The 24,015-nt window shown below is 38.9% G+C and overlaps 1 protein-coding gene across 7 annotated transcripts in view; it reads right to left on the bottom strand.

Moving 5' to 3' along the window:
- Nucleotides 1–24,015, bottom strand: part of APC (APC regulator of WNT signaling pathway) — an 80,281-nt gene that overhangs the window by 7,635 nt on the left and 48,631 nt on the right. For 2 of the 7 annotated variants that reach the window (XM_068966114.1, XM_068966116.1), the window contains 8 exons: nt 18,070–18,168; nt 15,505–15,883; nt 13,701–13,796; nt 12,361–12,414; nt 8,351–8,490; nt 7,619–7,696; nt 6,970–7,086; nt 1,522–1,736 (listed from right to left, as the gene is read on the bottom strand). In XM_068966114.1, the coding sequence (XP_068822215.1) occupies nt 1,522–1,736; nt 6,970–7,086; nt 7,619–7,696; nt 8,351–8,490; nt 12,361–12,414; nt 13,701–13,796; nt 15,505–15,883; nt 18,070–18,168 (1,178 nt within the window). The remainder of the gene's footprint in view (nt 1–1,521; nt 1,737–6,969; nt 7,087–7,618; nt 7,697–8,350; nt 8,491–12,360; nt 12,415–13,700; nt 13,797–15,504; nt 15,884–18,069; nt 18,169–24,015) is intronic. The other 5 variants (XM_068966115.1, XM_068966117.1, XM_068966119.1 and 2 more) reach the window with 3 other exon arrangements.

The following is a 24,015-nucleotide window of genomic DNA, read 5'->3' as shown; positions in this document are numbered from 1 at the left end:
AAAGTAAGGTAAAAATCTGTTTGCAGTGACAAATAAAATGAAAGAGAACAAATTTAAATCTAAAGATAACTGCTAAAACTTGTAACAACAGGCATAATAAAACTACACCGAATTATATTATAAATTTCAAGCACTGCCCATCTCCTTTTTAGTTCATTTAATGTTTATTGTTTTATAGTACTCATCTGTCAGACTAAAAGGTAAAAATGTTCAGTTTCATCAATTCTGCATTTCCTATTCTGACCTAACAGCTTTAAAAATTTTTCTTGAGCAAATATATATTTACTTTACATAGTGACAGAGTTTCTCAGTTTACTGAGTATAAATATATTATGAAAGCTGAACAGGGACTCTGTGGTAATTTAACATCTGGGTGGGTTCCACAATGTTGATAACAGAGACATTGCAGAAGAGGTAGAGAAAAGAATCAATTAACAGATCTTTACAAAGTCAGAGAACACACTGTAAGCTCAGGTCAGCAAAATGACTTTTAGATAATCTCTCTCTGGTTTGAATTTGTAATACTGATATTCCCCCTTTTAAGTGGTCTTGGGAAAATTGTGTGTGTAGTTTTTCTAAAAAGTTTTAAAAACATTTAAAAGTAACTATAAAAACAAGAGTTGAGAGTCAGTGTAATGAATGTTAGGATCTGAAGAGCTATGGCTTGTTTAATGCATGGTAAAATGAAGTTTAATGAGAGCATAGTCAGCTCTAGTGGGCTTTAAAACTGATAGGCAAAAAGGTACAATAAGCTGTAGCAATGGCAGTTCTCTCAGCAGTCCAGCAGACACCTGAGTGCTTATTGAGTTTAAGAGTTCTTCCATGAGAAGATGAAAGGGCTGTAAGGCTTGTAGTTTGTGCATCAAAAACTTACAGAAAAGATGTTTACATTCTTTACAAAAGCCTTTTACTACAAGTATCCCATAGTCTTTTATTTTTTTTAAATGAGAGAGGAACAATACAGGATAAAATAAATAATACACTGTGAAAGATACTCTATTTTTGTTGAGATAATGCAAAGCTCAAGTTCTGAAAATGTATGCCTTGTATCTGAGGTGCTCTGTTAGGTTTTACAGTTCTAATAAATTGGATGAATGGCTGTTGGCTGAAAAACATTTTGATCACTGATATTATGGCTCCACTAGAAAAATGTGAATCATTGTACTTTCTGGATCATAACCACAAGTTTTTTTTTATCACCTCATATTCCCTTAATCCATACTACATACAGGAAAGGATTTTGTTCTCTGTAATATTTATGGCTTTCATTTTTTATTCTACACATGGGTTATATCTCTCAAGTATCACTGGTTTATTTTTAGACATCTTTGTGATACTATGAACTTGTATTAGCATAAATGTTAATGAATAAATCAGGTATTAATAGTTAATAGTTTCACTGTCATAAATGTAGTTTGGCTCAGAACTTGCATAATTACACAAAACACTGCTCAGTTAAGTCTTTCTGAATATATGAATCTTACCAATTCATTTAAAAGTAACATAAAACTCTGTACTTACCTGTGGTCCTCATTTGTAGCTATCAAGCTGGATACATTCCGTAAGATGCCACCTCCACTTTCAATGATGGCTAAAGTGTTGGTCTGGCTGCGATAAGTGAGAGTGCCAACCAGAAACGCAAGCGCGCCGTCTACAGCACATATGTCGGCTTTATTCTCAGTGCAGTGTGCCGACAGGTTCCATAAGGCACTCAAAACACTCTTGAGGGTTGACTCCTAGCAAGAAACAGAATATATGTCGTCTAGTTAAGGGCTGTAACTGTAACTCTTAGAACGTCTATACTTACTTCTATAGAGAAAGCTCTCTCTTTTTTTAAAAATATCCCCTGGCTGCCCATCCTTTACTGGTAAAGCATTAGGAACTCCTCACTTAAAAAAACTTTCATAAAATACCAAACAGAACTTAAGACAGTGATATCCCCATGAGACAAGCAGAACACAACATTAAAACAATGACCATCACATTCATCTAAGCAATGAACGTGAAATGTCTAGATGGTGCACACTTATCTCACAGAAGCTTATATCAGAAAATGAAACAACTGATGTGCGTTCGGAAAAGACAACATTTTCAGGATAATATACACTAGAAAAGACCCCCCGTATGCTGATTTGAAAAGATGTCCAGACCTATCATTAAGTGAAAAGAGCAAGTTGCAGACAAGTACGTACAATATTCTGCTTGTATGAAATACACATCCATATTTATGTGTGGTTGATGCAAAAGTAACAATTTATTAACATGGAAGCATACCGGAAATACTCCCAATTTCTTAAAATCCTCAAAGAAACAAAGTCATTATAAAAATGAGAACTCCCTGATGTGCAGTATCATAGTAAGCTGTCAAATCACAACTGCCAGAGGAAACACTTTGAGTGTACAATTAAGAATGTTGGTTAAAACTTGTCATGCTCCTGAAGACAGTCTTCTTACTAAAAATCAATCAGGGGACAAACGAACATTCATTAGAAACCTACTCTGTGCCTATCACAGTTACAGGTACTTTAGGGGATATAAACAGAGCAACTGACACTTGCTCTGAAGGTGCTGTTTACTTTGGGGAAAAAAGACTGTAACACTATACTTAAAACCAAGGGCTCTAATGAAAAGATTACTGCCATGGGAACTTAAGTCAAATAAATGAAATAATTTTTGGAGGAGAGCACCTCTGCAGATAAAAAGACATGTACATTCAGAGGAGGCAGGGGAAGTAGAATGAGTAAAGGCATGGAAGTGGGAATAAGCAAGGGAGGACTAAATAACAGAAAGAAGACACAGAAGACGTCAAAGTCCACGTTGGGACATTGCGGGAAGTAAGGTCAGACAGGGAAAAGAGGGCCCTGAATGTCATGGCAAACATTTTGGGCTCAACCCAATCAAGAGCCATTGTATTCTCTTCTTCAGGATATTGAATGAATAAAATAGATAATATTTACGATGAGGCAGAGAAGAAATGCTTTCACCACTGAAGATGTGAAAAGGACAATAGCTCAATTTTAATTATAATGCGACTGAGGAAATGGGACAAAGTATCTCGCGATCAGAAAAAATGGGAAGAGTTTAGAGGAGTGAGCTAAACTTATAACTGACCTAGAGATGAGAGTTGAAGGTAGGAAAACAGAAGTTGCTCTCTTTGGGACTACATGTAGGGGGCCAAGGGTTTTGTTTCAAAGCTTAATAGTTAGAGGAGACAAGATGAAATGATTGGATGTTGGAAGTATAGGTGGTAAAAACAAAGGGAGGAGATTCAGTAAGGTATGTGATCAAAGGTATCAAATACAGGTACAGGTAGAAAAGTGATATCCTAGTTAAGCTATAAATCTAGATTTTTTGTTAGGAGCAAATTTAGAAAGAACTGGGGAAGATATGGCCAGTTAGGAAATGAAGGGAGTGACTACTTGACTACTTGTTTAGGGCTTTGGATGTTACAGGAGATTCTCTGAAGAAGTTGGAAGAAGCAATGAAAATGAACATTTTTGTTTTTTATTTTCAAAATATTGGGCTTCTTAGAGATAAGTGAAACATTAAAAAAGCCTCCTTCTCTATAAGCAGTAGAGAAAGTATAGCGGACAAGAGTAAAGGACGAACAGCTCTGAGTAATAGCAATGCCCAGAGCGCAGGGTGCAGGTGAAGGAAAGACTGTTGTGTAGAAGAGGAAGGGCCAGTGAATGAGGTGAAAAGGGTGCAGAACACGGGGAATGTGCAAGGCAGTTCTGGTCCTTGTGGTTGAGGAGTAAATGAAGTTGAGAATGAAGAGGTGACAAGTTAAAAAGAGAAAGAATGTTCATACTGGCTGTTGCACTGAATGTAGAAAAAGATGGAAAAGATAAATTCTAATACCGTTAACCAGAGCAAGACCAAACCAGAACTGGATAGCATAACTTTCTGATGGGCTAGTTTTTCCAAGATTGGGCTTACATTAAAAAAATTTTTTTAACTGATTTATTTTAATTGGAGGCTAATTACATGATTGTAGTGGTTTCCGCCATACATTGACATGAATCAGCCATGGGTGTACATGTGTTCCCCATCCTGAATCCCCCTCTCACCTCCCTCCCCATCCCATCCCCCAGGGTCATCCCAGTGCACCAGCCCTGAGCGCCCTGCCTCATGCATTGAACCTGGACTGGCGATCTATTTCACATTATGATAATATACATGTTTCAGTGCTATTCTCTCAAATCATCCCACCCTCGCCTTCTCCCACAGAGTCCAAAAGTCTGTTCTTTACATCCGTGTCTCTTTTGCTGTCTCTCATATAGAGTCATTGTTACCATCTTTCTAAATTCCATATACATGTGTTAATATACTGTATTGGTGTTTTTCTTTCTGACTTACTACATTCTGTATAATAGGCTCCAGTTTCACCCACCTCATTAGAACTGATTCAAACGCATTCTTTTTAATAGCTGAGTAATATTCCATTGTGTGTATGTACCACAGCTTTCTTATCCATTCATCTGGCTATTGTAAACAGTGCTGTGATGAACATTGGGGTACACGTGTCTCTTTCAATTCTGGTTTTCTCGGTGTGGGCTTACATTAAAAATTTATAGATGAATTTAGGGAGAAATGATGTTTAATGATCTCTCTCTCATCTATGAGAGAGAAATGATCTACTCTTCCTTTACAAGACAGACTATGTCTTGACATTTATTAAAATCCTCTTTTACACTTTTCAGTAGGCTGTGTCTGTTACTCTAACTTTCTTGGTATGTAGCAATTGGCCTGTATGTAGATCTTTGAGGTCCCTGAGTGATAATACAATGAGCTATTCAGCAGCAATACAAGTCCCAATAATCTATACAAAAACATTAAATCTTTCTGAAAATACACAAAGTTGATTAGAAAGGAGTCTTAAAATGTACATGGCACTAATTTTTTTGTATAATTTTAGTAAGGTATTAAGGCAACCAATAAACTGTACCTTGATCCTCCTCCAATTTCCTCATACCCCTTGTAATCCACCCCCAAACCCAGGCAACTACTGCTCTGATTTCTGACATAACTGATTACTGCAGGTATCAATAATTCATTCTTTTTTTTTTAATAGCCAAATAGTATTCCACAATTTATTTACCCATTTACCTACTGACAGACATTAGAATGTTTTTCCTAGGTTTTGGCTATCACAAATAATCTTTAAGTGGATAATTGTGTGTCTTTGTGTAAATTTAAGTTTTTGTTCCTCATGGGTGGCAAGGTTGTATGGCAGGTAAATGTTAGTTTGAATACACTGCCAACAGTTCTCTCAAGTGGGACAGACAGACCTCAGAGATATTGCAGGTATGGTTCCAGACCACTCCAATAAAGCAAATATTGCAATAGAGCAAGTCACACCATATTCTTGGTTTCTCAGTGCATATACTGTAGTCTATTAACTGTCCAAAAGCATTATGTATAAAGATGTACATACATTAAGTGAAAAATAACGCTGTTGGGAAAATGGCACTAAAAGACTTGCTTGGTGCAGGGTTGCCACAGACTTTCAACTTAGCAAAAACGCAGTATCTGCAAACTGCAATAAAGCGAGGTATGCCTCTATACCATTTAACTTTTCTGCCAGCTCTTTAACATCTCTGACAACACATGGTCAATTTTAAAGATTATAACCAATATACTATGTATAACGGTATCTCACAGTTGTAATCTGTATTTCCTGATGACTAATGATGCTGAGTATATTTTCAAGTGCTTACTGGCCATTCATAACCTGTTTTTCTAGAGTGTGAGTACAAATGTTCTGCTGATTCAGTAGTGTTCTAAGGTACCTTTATGCAAATCCTGAGTATATTTGAACAGTATTGTTTTCTCCCAGTTTTGAGACATAATTGACATGTAACACTATTTAAGGTATACGGCATAATGGTTTAACTTACATACATCATGAATTGATTACCACAGTGAGTTCAGTGAACATCTATTATCTCATATATATATATATGTATATATACATACACAAAAATTAAAGAATAGAAAACTTTTCCCTTGTGATGAGCACTTAGGACTTACTCTCTTAAAAATTTTCATATATGATATGGTAGTGCTAACAACATTTATTATATCATATATTACATTCTAGTATGTATTTATCTTATAACTGAAGTTTATACCTGTTGACCACCTTTAAACATTATCTTTATAGCCAGTTATTTAACTGAATATTTTTCTTATTTCTAATAATTTTCCAGTTGATTTTCTTGGAGTTTCCAGGTATAAAACAATGTAATTTAGAAAAAAATGCATAAATTAAAAAATAGCCCCAGACTGAAAAGGAAATTCTGAAGAGAAAAATGTAGGTTCTGGGTCAAGGAGGGCTGGTTGGGTGAAAGGAAGCTCAGATTAGCTAAAAAGCCGAGCTTAGTTTAGTTCTTCGCAAATTTCAATTTAAAAAAATTAGCTTAGTTTCTAAAGTAGATATCCCACCTGGATATTTCTTCCTTTTGTAAACAAATTATCATTTGATGGATTTTTCATCTTTGGGTCTGATTACCTCTATAAGGTGACTAGCAAAATCTGGGGACTCTGGGAGATTGGGATTTGGGCAGCAAGGAAGCATCTGGGGGTGATTCTGTCCCTTTTCCCTTAGAGGGGACATCTGGTAATAAATGGAGACATTTCTGATTATTATGACTGAGGGGAAGGTATGTCAGCATTTAGTGGGCAAAGGCCAGGAATGCTGCTAAACATCCTACAAGGCACAGATCAGTACCCCCAAACAAAGACTTATCTGTCCAAGATGTCAACAGAGCTGAAACACCCCGATTTACACTAGGTCACCTTGTAGGCTTGTCTGCCTTAATACTTGCAGAGTTTGGAGCATTCTAAGTCTTGGGATTGGTAAGCTAAGAGGGTCAGAAATTAGTGAGTCTCAGAGGTGGGAGGGGGCAGCAAAAAAGTATCCAAAGATGAAATGCATATGGTAATACCAAATGTTCTCAAAGGTACCTTTTTCACTTCCAAAGCACATTCCATCAGTGCTTTCACACTTCCAACTTCACGCAAAGTCTTTTTACTATTTACATCTGCTCTCCAAGACAGATTCCTCAAAACACTCGCAATAACCTGCAAATGGATCAATTTTAGAATAGTTTGTTTATAAAATTATTTACACTAGTTGCTTTCTTGTTCTTAAGGTTAAAAGTAAGAGAGTGTGCATGCGTGTTAAGTTGTTTCAGTCGTGTCTGACTCTTTGCAACCCTATAGACTGTAGCCCACCAGGCTCCTCTGTCCATGGGACTGTCCAGGCAAGAATACTGGAATGGATTGCCTTGCCCTCCTCCAGGGGATTTTCCCAACCCAGAGGTCAAACCCATGTCTCTCTTGTCTCCTGCACTGGCAGGTGGGTTCTTTACCATAGGCACCACCTGGGAAGCCCAAAAGTAAGAGAATAAATCTATTAATAAATACATTTCTTCTTAAAGCTAATATAGAGCCAAAAGGAAGTCTAAAATAAAATTCTTTTCCTCTATTCTGGTGTTAATGCAGCCACAATTTAAACATGAGATGCTGAATACTGAGTCATAGCTTACATTAACCTAAGTCAGGGTGTTAAGCCACTAATATCCAAGAAAACCACGTGGAATCTGAGGAGTACCTGCTGCAAGTCCTCACTCTCGGACTGGAGCTGAGCCACGAGTGCTCTCATGCAGCCTTTCATAGAGCAGAGAGTAGCCTAGAAAGTCAAAGATTACACGGGTTAGTAACAAGGCAACCTGCAGCCACCCATACGAGAACTAGAACCATAAATTACATAAATGAAAGACAAACACCCTCCTAATCCTTTGCAATATTCATTCCTTTCTTGGCAAACTGGAAAAATAAAGTGAATAAATAATAAGAAATGATAAGAAAAGGGTTTGAATGTAAAGTCTTTTATTTGGATGGAACTAATATGTGTCTGACACTTTCACCAATCATCAAGATTTCCAGATTTTTGCTATCATTCCCAAGAACAGTATTTTTTTTTAAATTACTTTTTTTGTCTCACTAGGTAGTAAATGGGATCCTAATTCCCCAATCGGGGATTGAACCTGTGCTCCCTACAGTGGTAGAGTGGAGTCTTAACTGCGGGACCACCAGGGAAGTCTGCCCAGGAACAGAATTTTAAATGTGATGACGTAAGTTCACTTCTGCGTTCCATCTTTTGCCTTTGTTTAGGCATTAGACATCAAATGAGTACGGATATGCAGTGGAATATAAAGTACAAGTTTTTATTAGTCAGTGTTTAATGACGAGAGTGACAAAAAAGAAGTCAGTGAAAAGTAGTCTGTATATTAAAAAAGCTCATACCAGAGCTACCTTAAGAAATCGATCTTATAAAACATACCTTGTTAGCTACATCTCCGAAAGTCAAGTTTGTCAAAGCCATTCCTGCATATCGTCTTAAAGTAATACTGTAGTGGTCATTAGTAAGCCCATACATTTCACAGTCCACTTGCAATAATTCTGCAATGGCCTGTAGTCCCCCTAATTTAAAAAGGGCAAGAGGAAAAAGTCAATAATCTAAAATAACACAAATGGGTACCAAGTTTATAAATTACTAGGGAAAAATCTCAAAGAATGAGTTTAACTCTGTCTTCAGAATTACAAGCTACAAAAAATGTTATAAAGCACTCTTGTGTAATACACTTATCAAGTACGAGCGACAACTATTTCATTTTCTGCCAGTTTCTCCACCCTCCAGCCCTGTCTTACTGGATAAAATGAATATTACACTCTATTTACTGTAATATGCTGCATCCTGTCAAGGAAGAAGAAGACTATATTCCACTATTAGGTCCTCCTGAATGTAAGGAGAAAAAGGTAACTTCATTACTAGGACTGTCACACACTATGGCCTAATTACTTTAATATATTTTTATCTCCAAAATAATTTTTAGTATCATTAGGAATACTAAAACTTCTAAGTGAAATAGTGCAGGAAGCAAAGCTTATTGTTGTTTTTTATGAAAAAGAATTACCTGTTCAACTTATTACTAAGCTGAATAGAACCATTTTTATGGTTTTTCTTTTTAAATTCTTATTTTTCTTTGATACACACAAGTGTCAAATACCAATACTAGGATTTAGTATCTTCTTTCCCCTTGATTCCCACCACTGGGTATACTTAACAATGTCCACAGTGGTCAACAGTAGGAAGGCAGGGAGGAAAATGAAGGGAAAGGAAAGGAAAAGACATACAGGACGGGGTAGAAAGACAACACAAAACAGAAGGACAAAAGGTGAAGCAAGATGGTGCGGGAGTGAATAAAAAGAAAAAGAAAAACGCATATGGAAGTTATTCAAAATAGTACTCGTCATCAATATAATCATTATGAAACTGGAGATCCTGTTAGCTAAGACAGAAAAAGAGATGATGAATATAAACAGGTAATTCTTAGATACTGTAAGTCTAAACTGTTAGGTCATTAATCTGAAAGAAGTTCTGAACATTCGTCATTTTTGTAAATAATCTAGAAAGGATCAGTATGCAGAGCAATCAGCAAGTCTGCAAAACAGACCAAGTTCAATTCTGGGTCAAGAATGCCAAGCCAGGGATTTAACTCTTGGAACATTTGTGTGAATCTTTATAACTGCCACCAATGACAGTTAAGTCTGAATGTAGATGAATAAAAATTAATTTGGTTAAGGCCAATGCAAACCATATTTAGGAAGATTTTCCTCCATCCACCCATGATGATGGGAAAGATAAACAGCCCATGAACAAAACAGCCCATGAACAAAACAACCAATGTCTTTATGGAGCTTACAGATTAGCACAGAGCACCATCGAACAACTAATTTAAATGTCATGACTGTGTAGAAGCACGGGGCGTGATAACAGGCAAACCTAATGTAGACTGGAAGGATCAAGAAAATGGCTGAGGAATTAAGGTTTAACTTGAGACTTAAAGGATGAATGACCATCTAAGAAGGGTAGAGGAGACACAGTAAGAATTTCAAGCAGATAAAAGAGCACGTGTAAGGGCTGCTGGGCCTGAGACATTAAAAGACAGCAACAAGGAGGGACTACAAAAATGCCAGGTAATACAAGACTGTGTACCTCACCAAGGATTTAATGCAGCAGAAAAGAATAATCAGATGCATGTTCTAAACAGATTCCTATGATTAAGGCTATTGAAATGATTACGATGGGAAGTAGGGAGTCAAGTAAGACAAACTATGGGAGACTAGCAGTGAAGAAAGAGGCTTTGCTTGTGCTGGGGATAAAAAGATTAGCAGTGGTGTAAGATGTATTAAGAGCCAGAATTAAAACAGTTAGCAGATATAGGGGACAGGAACAGAGTCGACGGTGTCGTCTAAGATTTTGGCTTCAGCAAGTGGGTTGACGGGAAGGCTACTGTCTGAGAAAAGGAACCCTGGTCAAGAGACAGTTTTGGGGATGGAGGAGACAGACTCAGTTTCTGTCAGTTGAGTCAGAAATGTCTGAAAAATCATCTCGGTGAAAATGCTGGAGGAGCAGTACGAAAATGTGTGTAAATCTCAGGAGAGGGAACGTGGATTACGATGTGAGTTGGCTTCCCTGGTGGCTCAGAGGTTAAAGCGTCTGCCTGGAATGCAGGAGACCCGGGTTCAATCCCTGGATCGGGAAGATCCCCTGGAGAAGGCAATGGCAACCCACTCCAGTATTCTTGCCTGGAGAATCCCATGGAGGGAGGAGCCTGGTAGGCTACAGTCCATGGGGTCGCAAAGAGTCAGACACGACTGAGCGACTTTACTTACTTTACTTACTTTGAAAAACACTGTCAGGGAAGCCATGTAGCAGAGCTTATAGCCTAGGGAGAGTGAATGGAAGAAAGCCTAGTAGGGAGCTTCAGAAAGGCCCACCCCTTACTCCTTCAGCAAAGGAGGAGGGACTAGAGTCTTGACTAGGAAACAGGCCTGGGAGTCACTGCTGACTTAAAGACAGTAGCCTTGTGTACTGATCACCAAATCTTGAGGATTATAAAGGGGACCGTCAAAGCCATACAGAGCACACTCTGCTTCATGGCTACATAAAATCCTGCCCAGTACAGCAGCATCTGTGACACTGTTCTAAGACAGTAACATGTGCAATAATCTCAAGAACCTCCCAAGAAGGCCCTTGACTACTTTTGTATGGGAAAACCAAAAATCTTAGGACTTGACTCTGAAAAAGAACCTGATTAATGCCAATAAAATGATGAAGAATGTGCTAATGAAAAAAGAACATTCAATAAAACAGCGTATTAGATAAAAGAGAGAGACCCTTTATGATTTCCAGGAGTTAAAAAAAAAAAAAAAAAAACTTCCAGTGAACTTTAAGGCAAAGAATTTATACACTTTAAAAATGGATTCACAAAAATATGATGTGAATTCATAACAGATAGGAAAAAAATTGGTTGCCCTAAGAAATACTAGGATGTTTCAAGGTAATGTAAAGGTCATGAGCACATCCTTCCACATTTTCTTGGTGTCTGTGTTAGAGAACAGTGGTCCAGATGAACCAAATATTACTGCGTATGGTATCTCATAACCTTATTGATAGTAGACGATCAATGTCTTCAGGTGACATTTACCAAAATCCTTAAACTTACCAAAACAAGACAGTAGAAAGATGACAGAATTTTTAAAAAAGTATATTACTTTTCTTTTACTTGGTTTAGATAGTCACCATTAGCATGAAATACCTCATTCTAAAACAGGTAGGGCTCAGCAACAATACTCTATATATTGGTAGTTTCACAAAATCTCCTGATCCTAAGAATCACCTGGGCCACTTACTGGATTTGATTCCTAGGTCCCCTGCTCTGGAGATTCTATTTTCCTAAGCTTGCTTACCATGGGCCAGAGAAGTACACGTTCTGACCACTGGCCCTGGTGAGCATCAGCATCTAGTGTGGGAAACACCAATGCATATTAACTATGCGTTCCTTGAAAATCAGGACCACATATTAATCCTTTCTGTATCTAGTGCCTAGCACAGTTTCTAGGATGGAGTTGGAAATTAATAAATGTGTACATTCCTGGTATTATAGTCTAAAACTTGCAACACTAATAGTTGCAAACTTAAATGACCCTAACAGTTGTAGAATTTTCTTGCATCTACTAAAGACAGTCCTAGCTGACTGGGCTTAGGAATTTTTCTTCATCTACTTGGGACTTAGTAGATGAAGTCCCTATCTGACAGTGAGGGATAGTTTCCTCCTCTCCCTCACTGTCAGATCCCTTGTGCTACCTGACTGTATCTATCCACAGTCTACACACCTTGTTCCTTCTTTGGCTCCAACGCAAAGTCAGAGGCTAGGAGTGAAAAGGTAATCCCCTGTGGCTACATCCCCACAGTCACACCCCCAGAGGCCCCGTCCTGCTCCTCACCTGAAAGCCCCTGCCCTAGCTCCTGGGATGAAATGCCCCGGGTAGCCTTCCTACCTGAAGAAGGAAGAGGAACAAATACTGAGTCTAGATTTCACTTGGAAATTCAGATGATTAATGTGGGTCAGTCCTAGTCTACAGTTCATTGGAACACAGGGACATTTAGGAAAAACATTTGTGGGAGCTTAAAACCGGATTAGTTTTCCTGTTTGTTCATTATTTCCCCCATTATTACGAGTGTTAAAAAAAACACCCAAACTTGAGATTTCACCAATGCTGCATTGTATTGAGGAGGGGAGAACTCACAAGTGCATACTCAATTTCACAGGAACCTGGGGAATAAGGAAAGAGAATCAAGTGGGCTAGGGCCTGTGGGGAGAAAAGTACAGCTGGGGGCAGGTGGAGACCAAGTATACACAGCCTCCCAAAGTGACGATCTGAAGGAGACAGCACTCATTTTCAGCCGTTCAGGTTCTCTGTGTTTTAAGAGACTCACGACTTTGTCACTTTTAAGATAAATGATGAATGAAAATGGTAAGTGTGGCAGGGACACAAGTGGGGGCTGGAATGGAAGGCAACGTAAACAGCACAAAACGCAAGGGCACAGCTACACTAAGATGGAGACGCAGTGCATGCTCTCGCTTGTGGCTCAGCTAGAGCGATCCAGGTCCACATGGGATGGCTCAGCACGACGCAACTTACAAAAACCACATGTACAAAATGAACCTAGAAATCAAAGAGAAACCATCACATGAACAGTGGGGGCCACAGAGGCAGGTTTTATAAGGTTCAGAGTATGTGAGAACACACACTGAGAGTAATCCTTCCAAATTAATGGAATGTTTCCTAACATAAATTAGAGAATAATGCTTTTCCATTATTAATGAGTTTCAGAGATACCAACCACACTGCTTATCATGAAAATTCAGTAAAGTATGGATAACCATGAAGATAAATGAGAATCTTAATAATAATTCCTTCCTGTGTCTATCAGAAGTGACTGAGTTCAAGGATAATTACAAAGCTCCATATCATCACATCTCAAAATGATTCAAATTACCCTCCCACTGACTGTCACCCAGGGTCTACCTTGACAATATTGGCAAGAGTGGCCCATTTATTTATTTTTGCCCATCTCTGGCTAAGATTTTAAAAACCCAAGTTACGTTATAAAAGGGTAGCAGTTTCTGTCACTTAGGACATTGTCTTCTCTGGAAACCAGAGTCACTTGCTACAAGGAGGAATCAGATGGTAATAGAAGTTAGTGGCCTTATATACTAATTTAACAATGACGAAAAGTCTTCAGGATTCTTCTATGGCATTAAGAAACATTTTTATCTTACCAAGTTCATTCATTGCATGTCTATGCTCTTCATCAAACGAAAGTTTCATTAGAACACACACAGCAGGACAGATCTGATGTTCAACAGGAGCTGGCACTGAAAAATAAAATTGACATAAACCATAATGCTTTGTTTTCTCAAAGTAGTGATGTTTATTATATCTAAAAAATACTCAGAGTTTGTTGATATACTTCTCATGCATGGTAGCTTAGTGAATCAACAAGTATTTGCTGAAAAGATGAATCAATGCTACACACACAGAAAGGAAAATATAGGTAAAGCGCTTTTTTTGGTTCCATAAAAATGTTTACCTCTCATCAGCCTTTGACCAAGTCTGTTGGACTAACTCCCATGTAGGTTTATGCTATAATTCAACTAATAACTTAAAAATAATATTGGTTATTTGAAATAATAAAAACATTTTAGTATAAAACTATTTACTTATAATCTTTATTTTCAACTGAAAGGCACATGGCTATATAGAAATGTATAGAGAAACCTAGTGCAACTCTAGTAGAGAAAGCTTATTATATAGATACCAGATAGTAAATAAAAATTTAAAGGAAAAGTGTCTAAGAAAATGTACTTGCACATTTAATATTATGCATAAAGTTTCAAAACTGTTACTTGAAACAAAAATTTAAAAACCAATCTATTTTTCAGAAGTAATCATATTTATTCTATTTAACTTTTCTGAGGACAGGTATTAAGAGCACACAATACAAGTCATTACATAATTGTGGACAGCCAAAGAAAACGATCCATAAAGATAATGTTTTCCCAGTAAAGCAACGTATTAATTCTCCCTGGCCCTAGGACAAACAGAAAGGACATTTCTGTGATATTCTTATTGTTGAAAAATGTTTAATTTGTAATAAATTCACCTTTATACCTAACCCTAAGAGAAATCTACTGAATCTTTACAGATCAAGTTCTCATCATCAGTCTTCCTCCTGCTCCCCCAATCGAGATATTGATTCGATAGTCCTTTGTTGGGTGTATGTCTATGTGTGGGTTCTTAGCAGGTGAAAGGAGGTCTTACCTTATATTCTTACTGCTTTTGGTTCTTCCTATAGGAATGAAGCAAGTTATCTCCCCAAGGGTCCCAACTCCCATGACCCCTGCTCCTGGGGGAGAGGGTTTCTCCCTGAGAAAAGAGCTGGGTGGCTGATCACCCCAGCAACTGGGGCCCCAAGGCCTGAAGACAGATGGGGTAGTGAGAAGAACACTGGGCTGAGAGGCAGGAGGTCTGGCCCCTGATCCTAGATCCACCCACCACCTATCTGTGAAGCCACAGGCAAATCTTTTAGCCTCTCTGAACCTCAGTCTCTTCATCTGTAAAATGAAGATGATATCTTCTCTTCCTACTTCACAAGGTTGTTGTAAGGATCAAATAACGGATATAACACAGCTCTGCGTCCACTGAGTAAAGTGATGTGCGAATATGAGAGAACAGCTTGGTCACTCACAGCTGAAGGAACTTACGTAAAGTCACCTTCCTGAGCTTAATCTCGAGAGGAGAACATAATCGCTCAAGTTCTTTCTGTATCAACTACGCTATGAGTGTTTACGTCTACTTGGATTTTCTGTTCTTTTCTGGTTGCACTGTAGGACACACAACATTTTCCTTTGCTAGTTTTTTTTTCTAGGGAAATAGAGAAATTAAGCTTTGAACTGTGTGAGCAGTGTAGGTAGCTAATCTGAATTTCCCACTCTGATTCATAAAGACACCATCCTAATTAAAAAGCTTTTCATTTCAAAAACTTTTACATTTGCTTTGTCACATGCACCGTATGGAACGTACTTGGATTTCTGTCCTGGTCCAGGCCTTGTTCGTGGGCTTCCTGCCACTCCCAGCAGGCTTCACAGTATGCTCGTATCTGCTCCAAAAGATGGAGGACTCGGATCTCACGCCTGCCCCTCTTGTCATCGGGCTGTGAGTGGATGATGTTGTGGAGCGCTGCGCTGGCCCTGGCCCGAGCCTCCTTACTGCCCCGGGAATTTCCCAGCAACACAGAGTCCTTGTCATTGCCATGTAAAAGCTGGATGAGGAGAGGAAGACATCCAGACTGTCGCATGGATATACAGCTGTCTTGGGAGCTAGACATAGCTAGCAAAGTTCGCGACATATCATCCTTATCATGAGTACCAAGCATTGACAACAATGAATACACCATTTCCACCTGTGGGCCAAATGAGTTTAGAAACAAAATTATGACTTTAATAGCCAAAAGCCAACACCAATGAAGTGACGAATGGGATATTAATTGTAATTCAAACAAAACAGAAACAAAAACTTCTTTCCAGGATGAAGTTAATGAGTGTTATTTCAAAATCCATATGCTATAATCATCATCACCGTCTTGCTTATAAGTAAATATTAGTAGTGGTAGTATATAGTCATAAGGAGACAGTAGGTTCTTGCATACCTAAACAGCTATTGTCTGGATCAGCGGGTGATAATCCGTTATTATAACGAAAGACAATCAGCCGATTTCTCTCTTTCCCTCTCACATCTCCCCCACCCACCACACACACACACACACACCTAACGACACACACAGAGTAAGAAATGTGGTTTATCTAAAATTCTTTACACAATTAAAAACTTTATTTTTTAAAATCTACAACCATAATCAATAAAGAGAAAATATTTTTTAGCAATTGCTATTTACTAAGTACTAGTTTTCAGCAATTGCTAACCCTCACCAGATTATAATATTCCTAAAATTATGATGTCTCCCTTACACATGTAAAAGTATTTTGTCATTAAAAAAATGCCCTGATCATATAGGGATACAAAGTCAAAACTCTTACTCAATTTTTTTTTGAAGCAGCTGATAAGCATCATCACTTCCTTATTGTAAACTCTGAGAATTGACTCAGAAGCAGACTAGAAACAGGAAACAGCACCCAGTCATCCTGTCCTGTGATCAACCGCAGTTTTTTAAAGCAAGAGCTACTATATAAAAGTTGAGCTATTATATAAATGCATCATATCTATAAATTAGTGGTTCCAAACCGGGGGCAACTTTAGCCACCTTGAGACTCTTCTGGCAATGTCTTGGAGAAATTTTTGGCCATCACACTTTGGGAGGAAACACTTTGGGCGTTCAGTGGGTGAAGACCAGGGATGCTGCTAAACACCCTACAATGCAATGAGCAATCATCCAGCCAATAATGCTGAGGCTGAAAAACTCTATTCTAAATGTGCATACACACTACTCTTAGATTTGAAAGTTTTATTAGGAAGGCAGTACAGGACTGCCTTCCTAATGAAAAAAAAAAATAGGCTTTCAAATTCTGACTCCACTATTTGCAAGTGAGCTGTGTGATACAACCAAGTTATCGGAGTTCTCTGAGGTCCAGCTGTCTCAGTTGCAAAATGGAATAATTTACCTAATAGGGTTTTCTTTGTGAAGATTAAAAAAAGTAACACATGTATAGGATAGTAACTGGCATTCAAAAATGTAGTAAGGTCTTAATATTATCATGCATAAATCACTCCAAAAGCAAATGGTATTCAAGCTGTCAGTTTTCAAGTAACAGTACTCTTAAATATTAAAGGTTTTCTTTATAGTAAAAACTACTCATTGATGTTGGACAGATTAGGGTGGAATTCTAATTTAATTACCATCTTTTTGGCTTCAGTATTCTCATTCCAAAGAGGGGCAAGAATAATACATTCAAAGGGATTTTGAAGAGATTAGAGATAGTAAATGTACAACTTTTAGCAGTTACTGGCACACTAGTGATCCCAAGTAGTAACTATTGTGAGTTATTAAAAGGATTAAGCTTTATATTAATAATATCACTGCTACTCTAAAATTCGTTTCTTAAATTGACATTAGTCCCGTAATGCTTTTCCTCAGAGCCATTACATTACTAAAGTAAAGAAAGAGTATGTGGAATATGCTATGAAAACAAGGAAGTATTTAGATGTGACAGAAAATATACTGTTTAAAAAACAGTTCCTGTGCTCCAAATGTACTGATTCAAAGGAGGCAGACACAGACTGCATGGGTAGGCAAGAGGGCCCTGGAAATCAGAAAATGTTTTGGAAAGAAGGAAAGCCCAAGAAGAGTTCTGAAGGCTGGCGAGGACTCTGACGGTCGTCTTGCAGTGGGGTGGGAAGTGGAGGGGTGCACCACTGCAGACAGGGCACCAAGGCAGAAAGGGGGAGAGGGCTTGGGGGAGCAAGCCAGCTTGGACTGGACCTTAGGATACTTGCAGAGAATGGGCTGTCATTTCTTTAAGAGACTGTGATGATGGAAACAAAAGAATTCTTTAGCTAAATTTAAAAGAAGAATGAAGAATGTTTTAATAAAAGTACTCAGAGTTCTAGCAACAAGACTTTATAATCTATTACCTTGGTTCCCAGATGACTCGTCAGCCTTCGAGGAGCAGAATGTGTGCTACTAGAACTCAAAACACTGGCTGTTTCATGATCTATTCGTGTAGTTGAACCCTAGAAATTAAGCAAATTATAGACAGTATAATTTAGATGGTAGATACATGTAGCTAGCTTCATGTTAAGATACTCCAAATGAACTGTCTTTAGGGTAAATAGCTAAATATACCATTAAAGTGTGAACATTTATAACTGCTCAAAATGAGTATTTTTATGTATTAACTTGAGTAGAATTTAGAGAATCACTGAAGGAAAAAAAAAAACTGTTGCAAAAGACAAAGTACCGAACACTGAAGAAATTCTAAGAGTAATATTCTTTCCCAAATCAAAAGGCATGAAATCACATTCAGTTAAATATAAACTGGTTGGTAGAGAGCTCCACTGAGTGATGAAATGCTCTGAATTACCACAAAACTAACTGAATTGGGTACAGTCCAGGTTCTCCAGGAGCTGAGAGCAGAGAGAAGACTGCTTGAAACTTCTACTGGAGAAAGACATGAAAAAATAACTAACTCACGAGACGTCTAAAGGGACTAATACAGGGAGCAAGTCAGAAGACGATGAAGGCAGAACACTCTTTGACATAAATAGTGGCAATATTTTTTTGGATCTGTCTCCTAAGACAAAATAAATAAAAGTAAAAATAAACAAATGGAACCCAACTAAACTTAAAAGCTGCTGCATGGCAATGGAAATCATAGACAAAACAAAAAGACAAACTAGAGAATGGGAGAAAATATTTGCAAATGATGGGAGCAACAGGGAATTAAAATCCAAAGTATTTAAATAGCTTGTAAGACTCAATATCAAAAAAATGAAAAACCCAATCAAAAAATGTGCAGAAGACTTGAATAGACATTTCTCTAAAGAAGACATATAGGCACAAGGAAAGATGCTCAATATCACCATTTATTACAGAAATACAAATTGAAACGAGATACCATTCTCACAGCTGCCAGAATGGCTATTATTAAAAAAAAGTTTTAAGAGAAAAATACATTTATAAATATAACTGTAGGAAAAAACTGTAAATGTGAAACTCACTTAACTGTGTATTTAAAATAGGTACACTTTACTGTATGTCACTCTTTCCTAAATAAAGTTTATTTTTAAGAAGTCATAACTTGAGAGGTCTCTTTTGTTTCCCCAGATAAAAGCGTGACGACCTACCTATTCATACACACACTGGGAAATCTAGGGTTAGATTAAGGAAACTAGAACAGAGTCCCAGACAGGCTACCCTTTCTAGACTCCACTCCTTCTGCAGGCCTGGATGCTTTATGTTGATTAATCTTCTAGGGATATTTCTCAATTAGAAGCAGCAGGGTAGCACCCTCGGAGCAGGAGAAGGGGCAGAGCAGAAAGACATCTCCTTCCACTGTCACCGGCTACCGTGTGCTTCTGTAACGGTACTTCAGTTCACATGCACGCAAACAACAGACATTCACTGAGCTCCTGCTCCTTTCTTCAAGTCAGTTCAGTTCAGTTGCTCAATCACGTCTGACTCTTTGTGACCCCGTGCACTGTAGCACGCCAGGCCTCCCTGTCCATCACCAACTCCCAGAGCTGGCTCAAACTCACGTTCAACGAGTCAGTGATGCCATCCAACCATATCATCTTCAGTCTTCCCCTTCTCCTCCTGCCCTCAATCTTTCCCAGCATCAGGGTCTTTTCAAATGAGTCAGTTCTTCGCATCAGGTGGCCAAAGTGTTGGATTTTCAGCTTCAGCATCAGTCCTTCCAATGAATATTCAGGACTGATTTCCTTTAGGATGGACTGGTTGGATCTCCTTGCAGTCCAAAGGACCCTCAAGAGTCTTCTCCAACACCACAGTTCAAAAGCATCAAGTCTTCGGTGCTCAGCTTTCTTTACAGTTCAACTCTCACATCCATACATGATTACTGGAAAAACCATAGCTTTGACTAGATGGACCTTTGCTGGCAAAGCAATATCTCTGCTTTTTAATATGCTGTCTAGGTTGGTCATAACTTTTCTTCCAAGGAGCAAGTGTCTTTTAATTTCATGGCTGCAGTCACCATCTGCAATGATTTTGGAGCCCCCCAAAATAAAGTCTCTCACTGTTTCCATTGTTTTCCCATCTATTTGCCATGAAGTGATGGGACTGGAGGCCATTATCTTAGTTTTCTCAATGTTGGGAGTTTTAAGCCAACTTTTTCACTCTCCTCTTTCACTTTTATCAACAGGCTCTTTCGTTCTTCTTCACTTTCTGCCATAAGGGTGGTGTCATCTGCATATCTGAGGTTATTGATATTTCTCCCGGCAATCTTGATTCCAGCTTGTGCTTTATCCAGCCCAGCGTTTCTCATGATGTACTCTGCATATAAGTTAAATAAGCAGGGTGACAGTATACAGCCTTGATGTACTCTTTTCCCGATTTTGAACCAGCCTGTTGTTCCATGTCCAGTTCTAACTGTTGCTTTTTGACCTACATACAGATTTCTCAGGAGGCAGGTCAGGTGGTCTGGTATTCCCATCTCTTGAAGAATTTTCCACAGTTTGTTGTGATCCACATAGTCAAAGGCTTTGGTGTAGTCAATAAAGCAGATGTTTTTCTGGAACTCTCTTGCTTTTTCGATGATCCAGCGAATGTTGGCATTTTGATCTCTGGTTCCTCTGCCTTTTCTAAATCCAGCTTGAACATCTAGAAGTTCACAGTTCACGTCCCGTTGAAGACTGGCTTGGAGAATTTTGAGCATTACTTTGCTAGCATGTGAGATGAGTGCAACTGTGTGGTTGTTTGAGCATTCTTTGGCATTTCCTTTCTTAGGGATTGAAATGAAAACTGAACTTTTCCAGTCCTGTTTGGCCACTGCTGAGTTTTCCAAATTTGCTGGCATACTGAGTGCAACATTTTCACAGCATCATCTTTTAGAATTTGAAATAGCTCACCTGGGATTCCATCACCTCCACTAGCTTTGTTCGTAGTGATGCTTCCTAAGGCCCACTTGACTTCTCATTCCAGGATGTCTGGCTCTAGGTGAGTGATAACACCACTGTGGTTATCTGGGTCATGAAGATCTTTTGTGTACAGTTCTTCTGTGTAATTTTGCCACCTATTCTTAGTATCTTCTGCTTCTGTTACATCCATACCATTTCTGTCCTTTCTTGGTGCAATGCTAGTCTCTAGGAACGTAAGTGAATAAGACATCCACACCCTTACTGCATACAGAATCTAGACAGGTTGCTCAACATACACAGTGTAAATACACAGTGCTTTGACAGAGCCCAGGTGTACGCACAGGAATGGTGTGTACTCAGTTTGGGATTACAGAGACTGTCTGATTTTGAATGACAAAGAGGTGTTTAGTTAAAAAAGAGGAGGGTTAGCCACATGGCAGCTCAGATGAGGCAGAGGCCATAAGAACGGGTCAGAAAGAATGTGTGTGTGTGTGTGTGTGTGTGTGTGAGAGAGAGAGAGAGAGAGAGAGAGAGAGAGAGAGAGAGAGAGACAGACAGACAGACAGACAGACAGACAGACAGACAGAGACAGAGACAGACAGGGAGAGAGAAACTGACTGACTGACTTGGAGATGAAGAGCTTCTTCTGATTGCATTTAAGAAGATGGAGTTGAGGGACCAAGACTCAAGATAAAGAGAGCAGGTGGGAGGCTTTTACGGAAATTTTGGGGAAGGGCTGCTTTTGATCTACAGGAGGGAATGAATGACTCCTTATCCTGAAGCAAGCATACTGTCTTTAAGGATATCTAAATACTTTGACTGTTTCTGGTAGTGAGGATGTAACATAACCTGTAAGGATCCTCGTCTTCTAGAATTCACCACCTTATGAACTACCCCTGTGTTTAAATGTGAGATTTAGTGAAAGGCTTTTAGTGAACAGACTGCTGTAGATATGAGGAGAAGTCACTTTCAAGATAAGTTGTAAGTTTACAAAGACTGTAGCTTCCATCCTGGACACCCTCTCTTGTTCTTCTCTGAGGGATGCCAGGTATTACACTATGAACTGCTCTTTGTAGAGGCCTTGGTGGCAAGAAATGTTACCACTGGCCGACAGCCTGGAGACCTGAGGCCTGCTAACAGTCATATGGTGAGTTCAGAAGCAGATCCTCCCCTCATCAAATCTTGAAATGACTGAGGCCCCAACCAACATGGTGACCGCAACCTATGAGAGACCCTGAACCAGAGGCACTCAGCTAAGCTGCACCAGGATTCCTGATCTACAGAGACAATAAATGGTTGCCGATTTAAGCTGCTAAATTTGTCAGGCAGCAACAGATAACTGATATATTGTTTGAAACAGAAGAGAAACAAGAGATTATATTATAAAGCAAGGAAAAACCCATGTCTACGTTGAAACATGTTCTCACATTCATTTCAGTGTAGACATCAAATCACCTTTAAGCTTCAGACTTAGTATCTTTCTATACAGATTCTTGATTTTGGGACACTCTCCACTCTGCTCTCCCAAACTGTCTAGCTAGAAACCCAGAAGGATTTATTATAAGGAGATTCCTAGAGAACGTTCCCATACCCATACTACCTATAAGCCAGAACTCGAGTCTTGAGAATCTTTCTTGGGCCTTTTTCTTATGATGAAGTCTGCACCATCATCCTTCAGAGGGACCAGAGAAGCAGTAACCTGTAAGAAACGGTTATTGTTGTTCAGTCGCCAACTCATGTCTGACTCTTTGTGACCCCATGGACTGCAGCATGCCAGGCTTCCCTGCACTTCAGTATCTCCTGGAGTTTACTCAAACTCATGTCCTTTGGGTTGGTGATGCCATCCAACTATCTCATCCTCCTCTGCCCCCTTCTCCTCTTGCCCTCAATCTTTCCCAGCATCAGGGTCTTTTTCAATGACTCGCCTCTTTGCATCAGGTGGCCAAAGTATTGGAGCTTCCAGATCAGTTCTTCCAATGAATATTCAGGGTTGATTTCATTTATGATTTGTTTGATCTCCCTGTAGTCCACGGGACTCTCAAGAGTCCTCTCCAACACCACAGTTCAAAAGCATCAGTTCTTCAGTGCTCAGCCTTCTTTACGGTCCAACTCTCACATCCATATATGACTACTAGAAAAACCATAGCTTTGACTAGATGGACCTTTGTTGGCAAAGTGACGTCTCTGCTTTTTAATATGCTATCTAGGTTGGCCATAGCTTTTCTTCCAAGAAGCAAGTGTCTTTTAATTTCATGGCTGCAGTCACCATCTGCAGTGATTTTGGAACCCAAGAAAATAACATCTGCCACTGTTCCCACTTTCCCTCCATCTATTTGCCATGCAATGACAAGACAGGACGCCATGATCTTCATTTTTTGAATGTTGAATTTTAAGCCAGCTTTTTCACTCTCCTCTTTCACCTTCATCCAGCGGTTCTTTAGTTCCTCTTCACTTTTTGCCATTAGAGTGGTATCATCTGCAAATCTGAGGTTGCTGATATTCCTTCCAACAATCTTGATTCCAGCTTGTGAGTCTTCTAGCCTTGGATTTCACATGATGTACTCTGCAAGTAAGTTAAATAAGCAGGGTGACAATATACAGGCTTGATGTACTCCTTTCCAGATTTTGAACCAGTCTGTTGTTCCATGTCTGGTTCTAACTGTTGCTTCTGACCTGCACCTCCTTTTCACACACATTAGAATCAAGCACCTCTCTATTTTCTGGTCCTCCTCTATCCACCCTTCAATACCCACTGCCATCATGGGCACTTAAATGAGTGCCAAAGGTCCCAAGAAGGACTATGCCTGGCAGCTCAACCAGCACAGCTGGGACACGGTCAATTTCAACTATATCTGCTGGGTAAAAACCCTTCTTCTATCATGCTCACTTTAGGAAGTGACTCAAAAATAGTATTTTTCTGAGAAAACAAAACAAAACAAAGTGACTCTAAAAAGTTTACCATAGAGGTAGCAACAGTCTCCAACT

This window comes from Capricornis sumatraensis, chromosome 2 (assembly GCF_032405125.1).
Source record: "Capricornis sumatraensis isolate serow.1 chromosome 2, serow.2, whole genome shotgun sequence".
Classification (NCBI taxonomy): domain Eukaryota; kingdom Metazoa; phylum Chordata; class Mammalia; order Artiodactyla; family Bovidae; genus Capricornis; species Capricornis sumatraensis.
The sequence above is the reverse complement of the archived record's forward strand: the minus strand, read 5'-3'. Positions and strand labels throughout refer to the sequence as shown.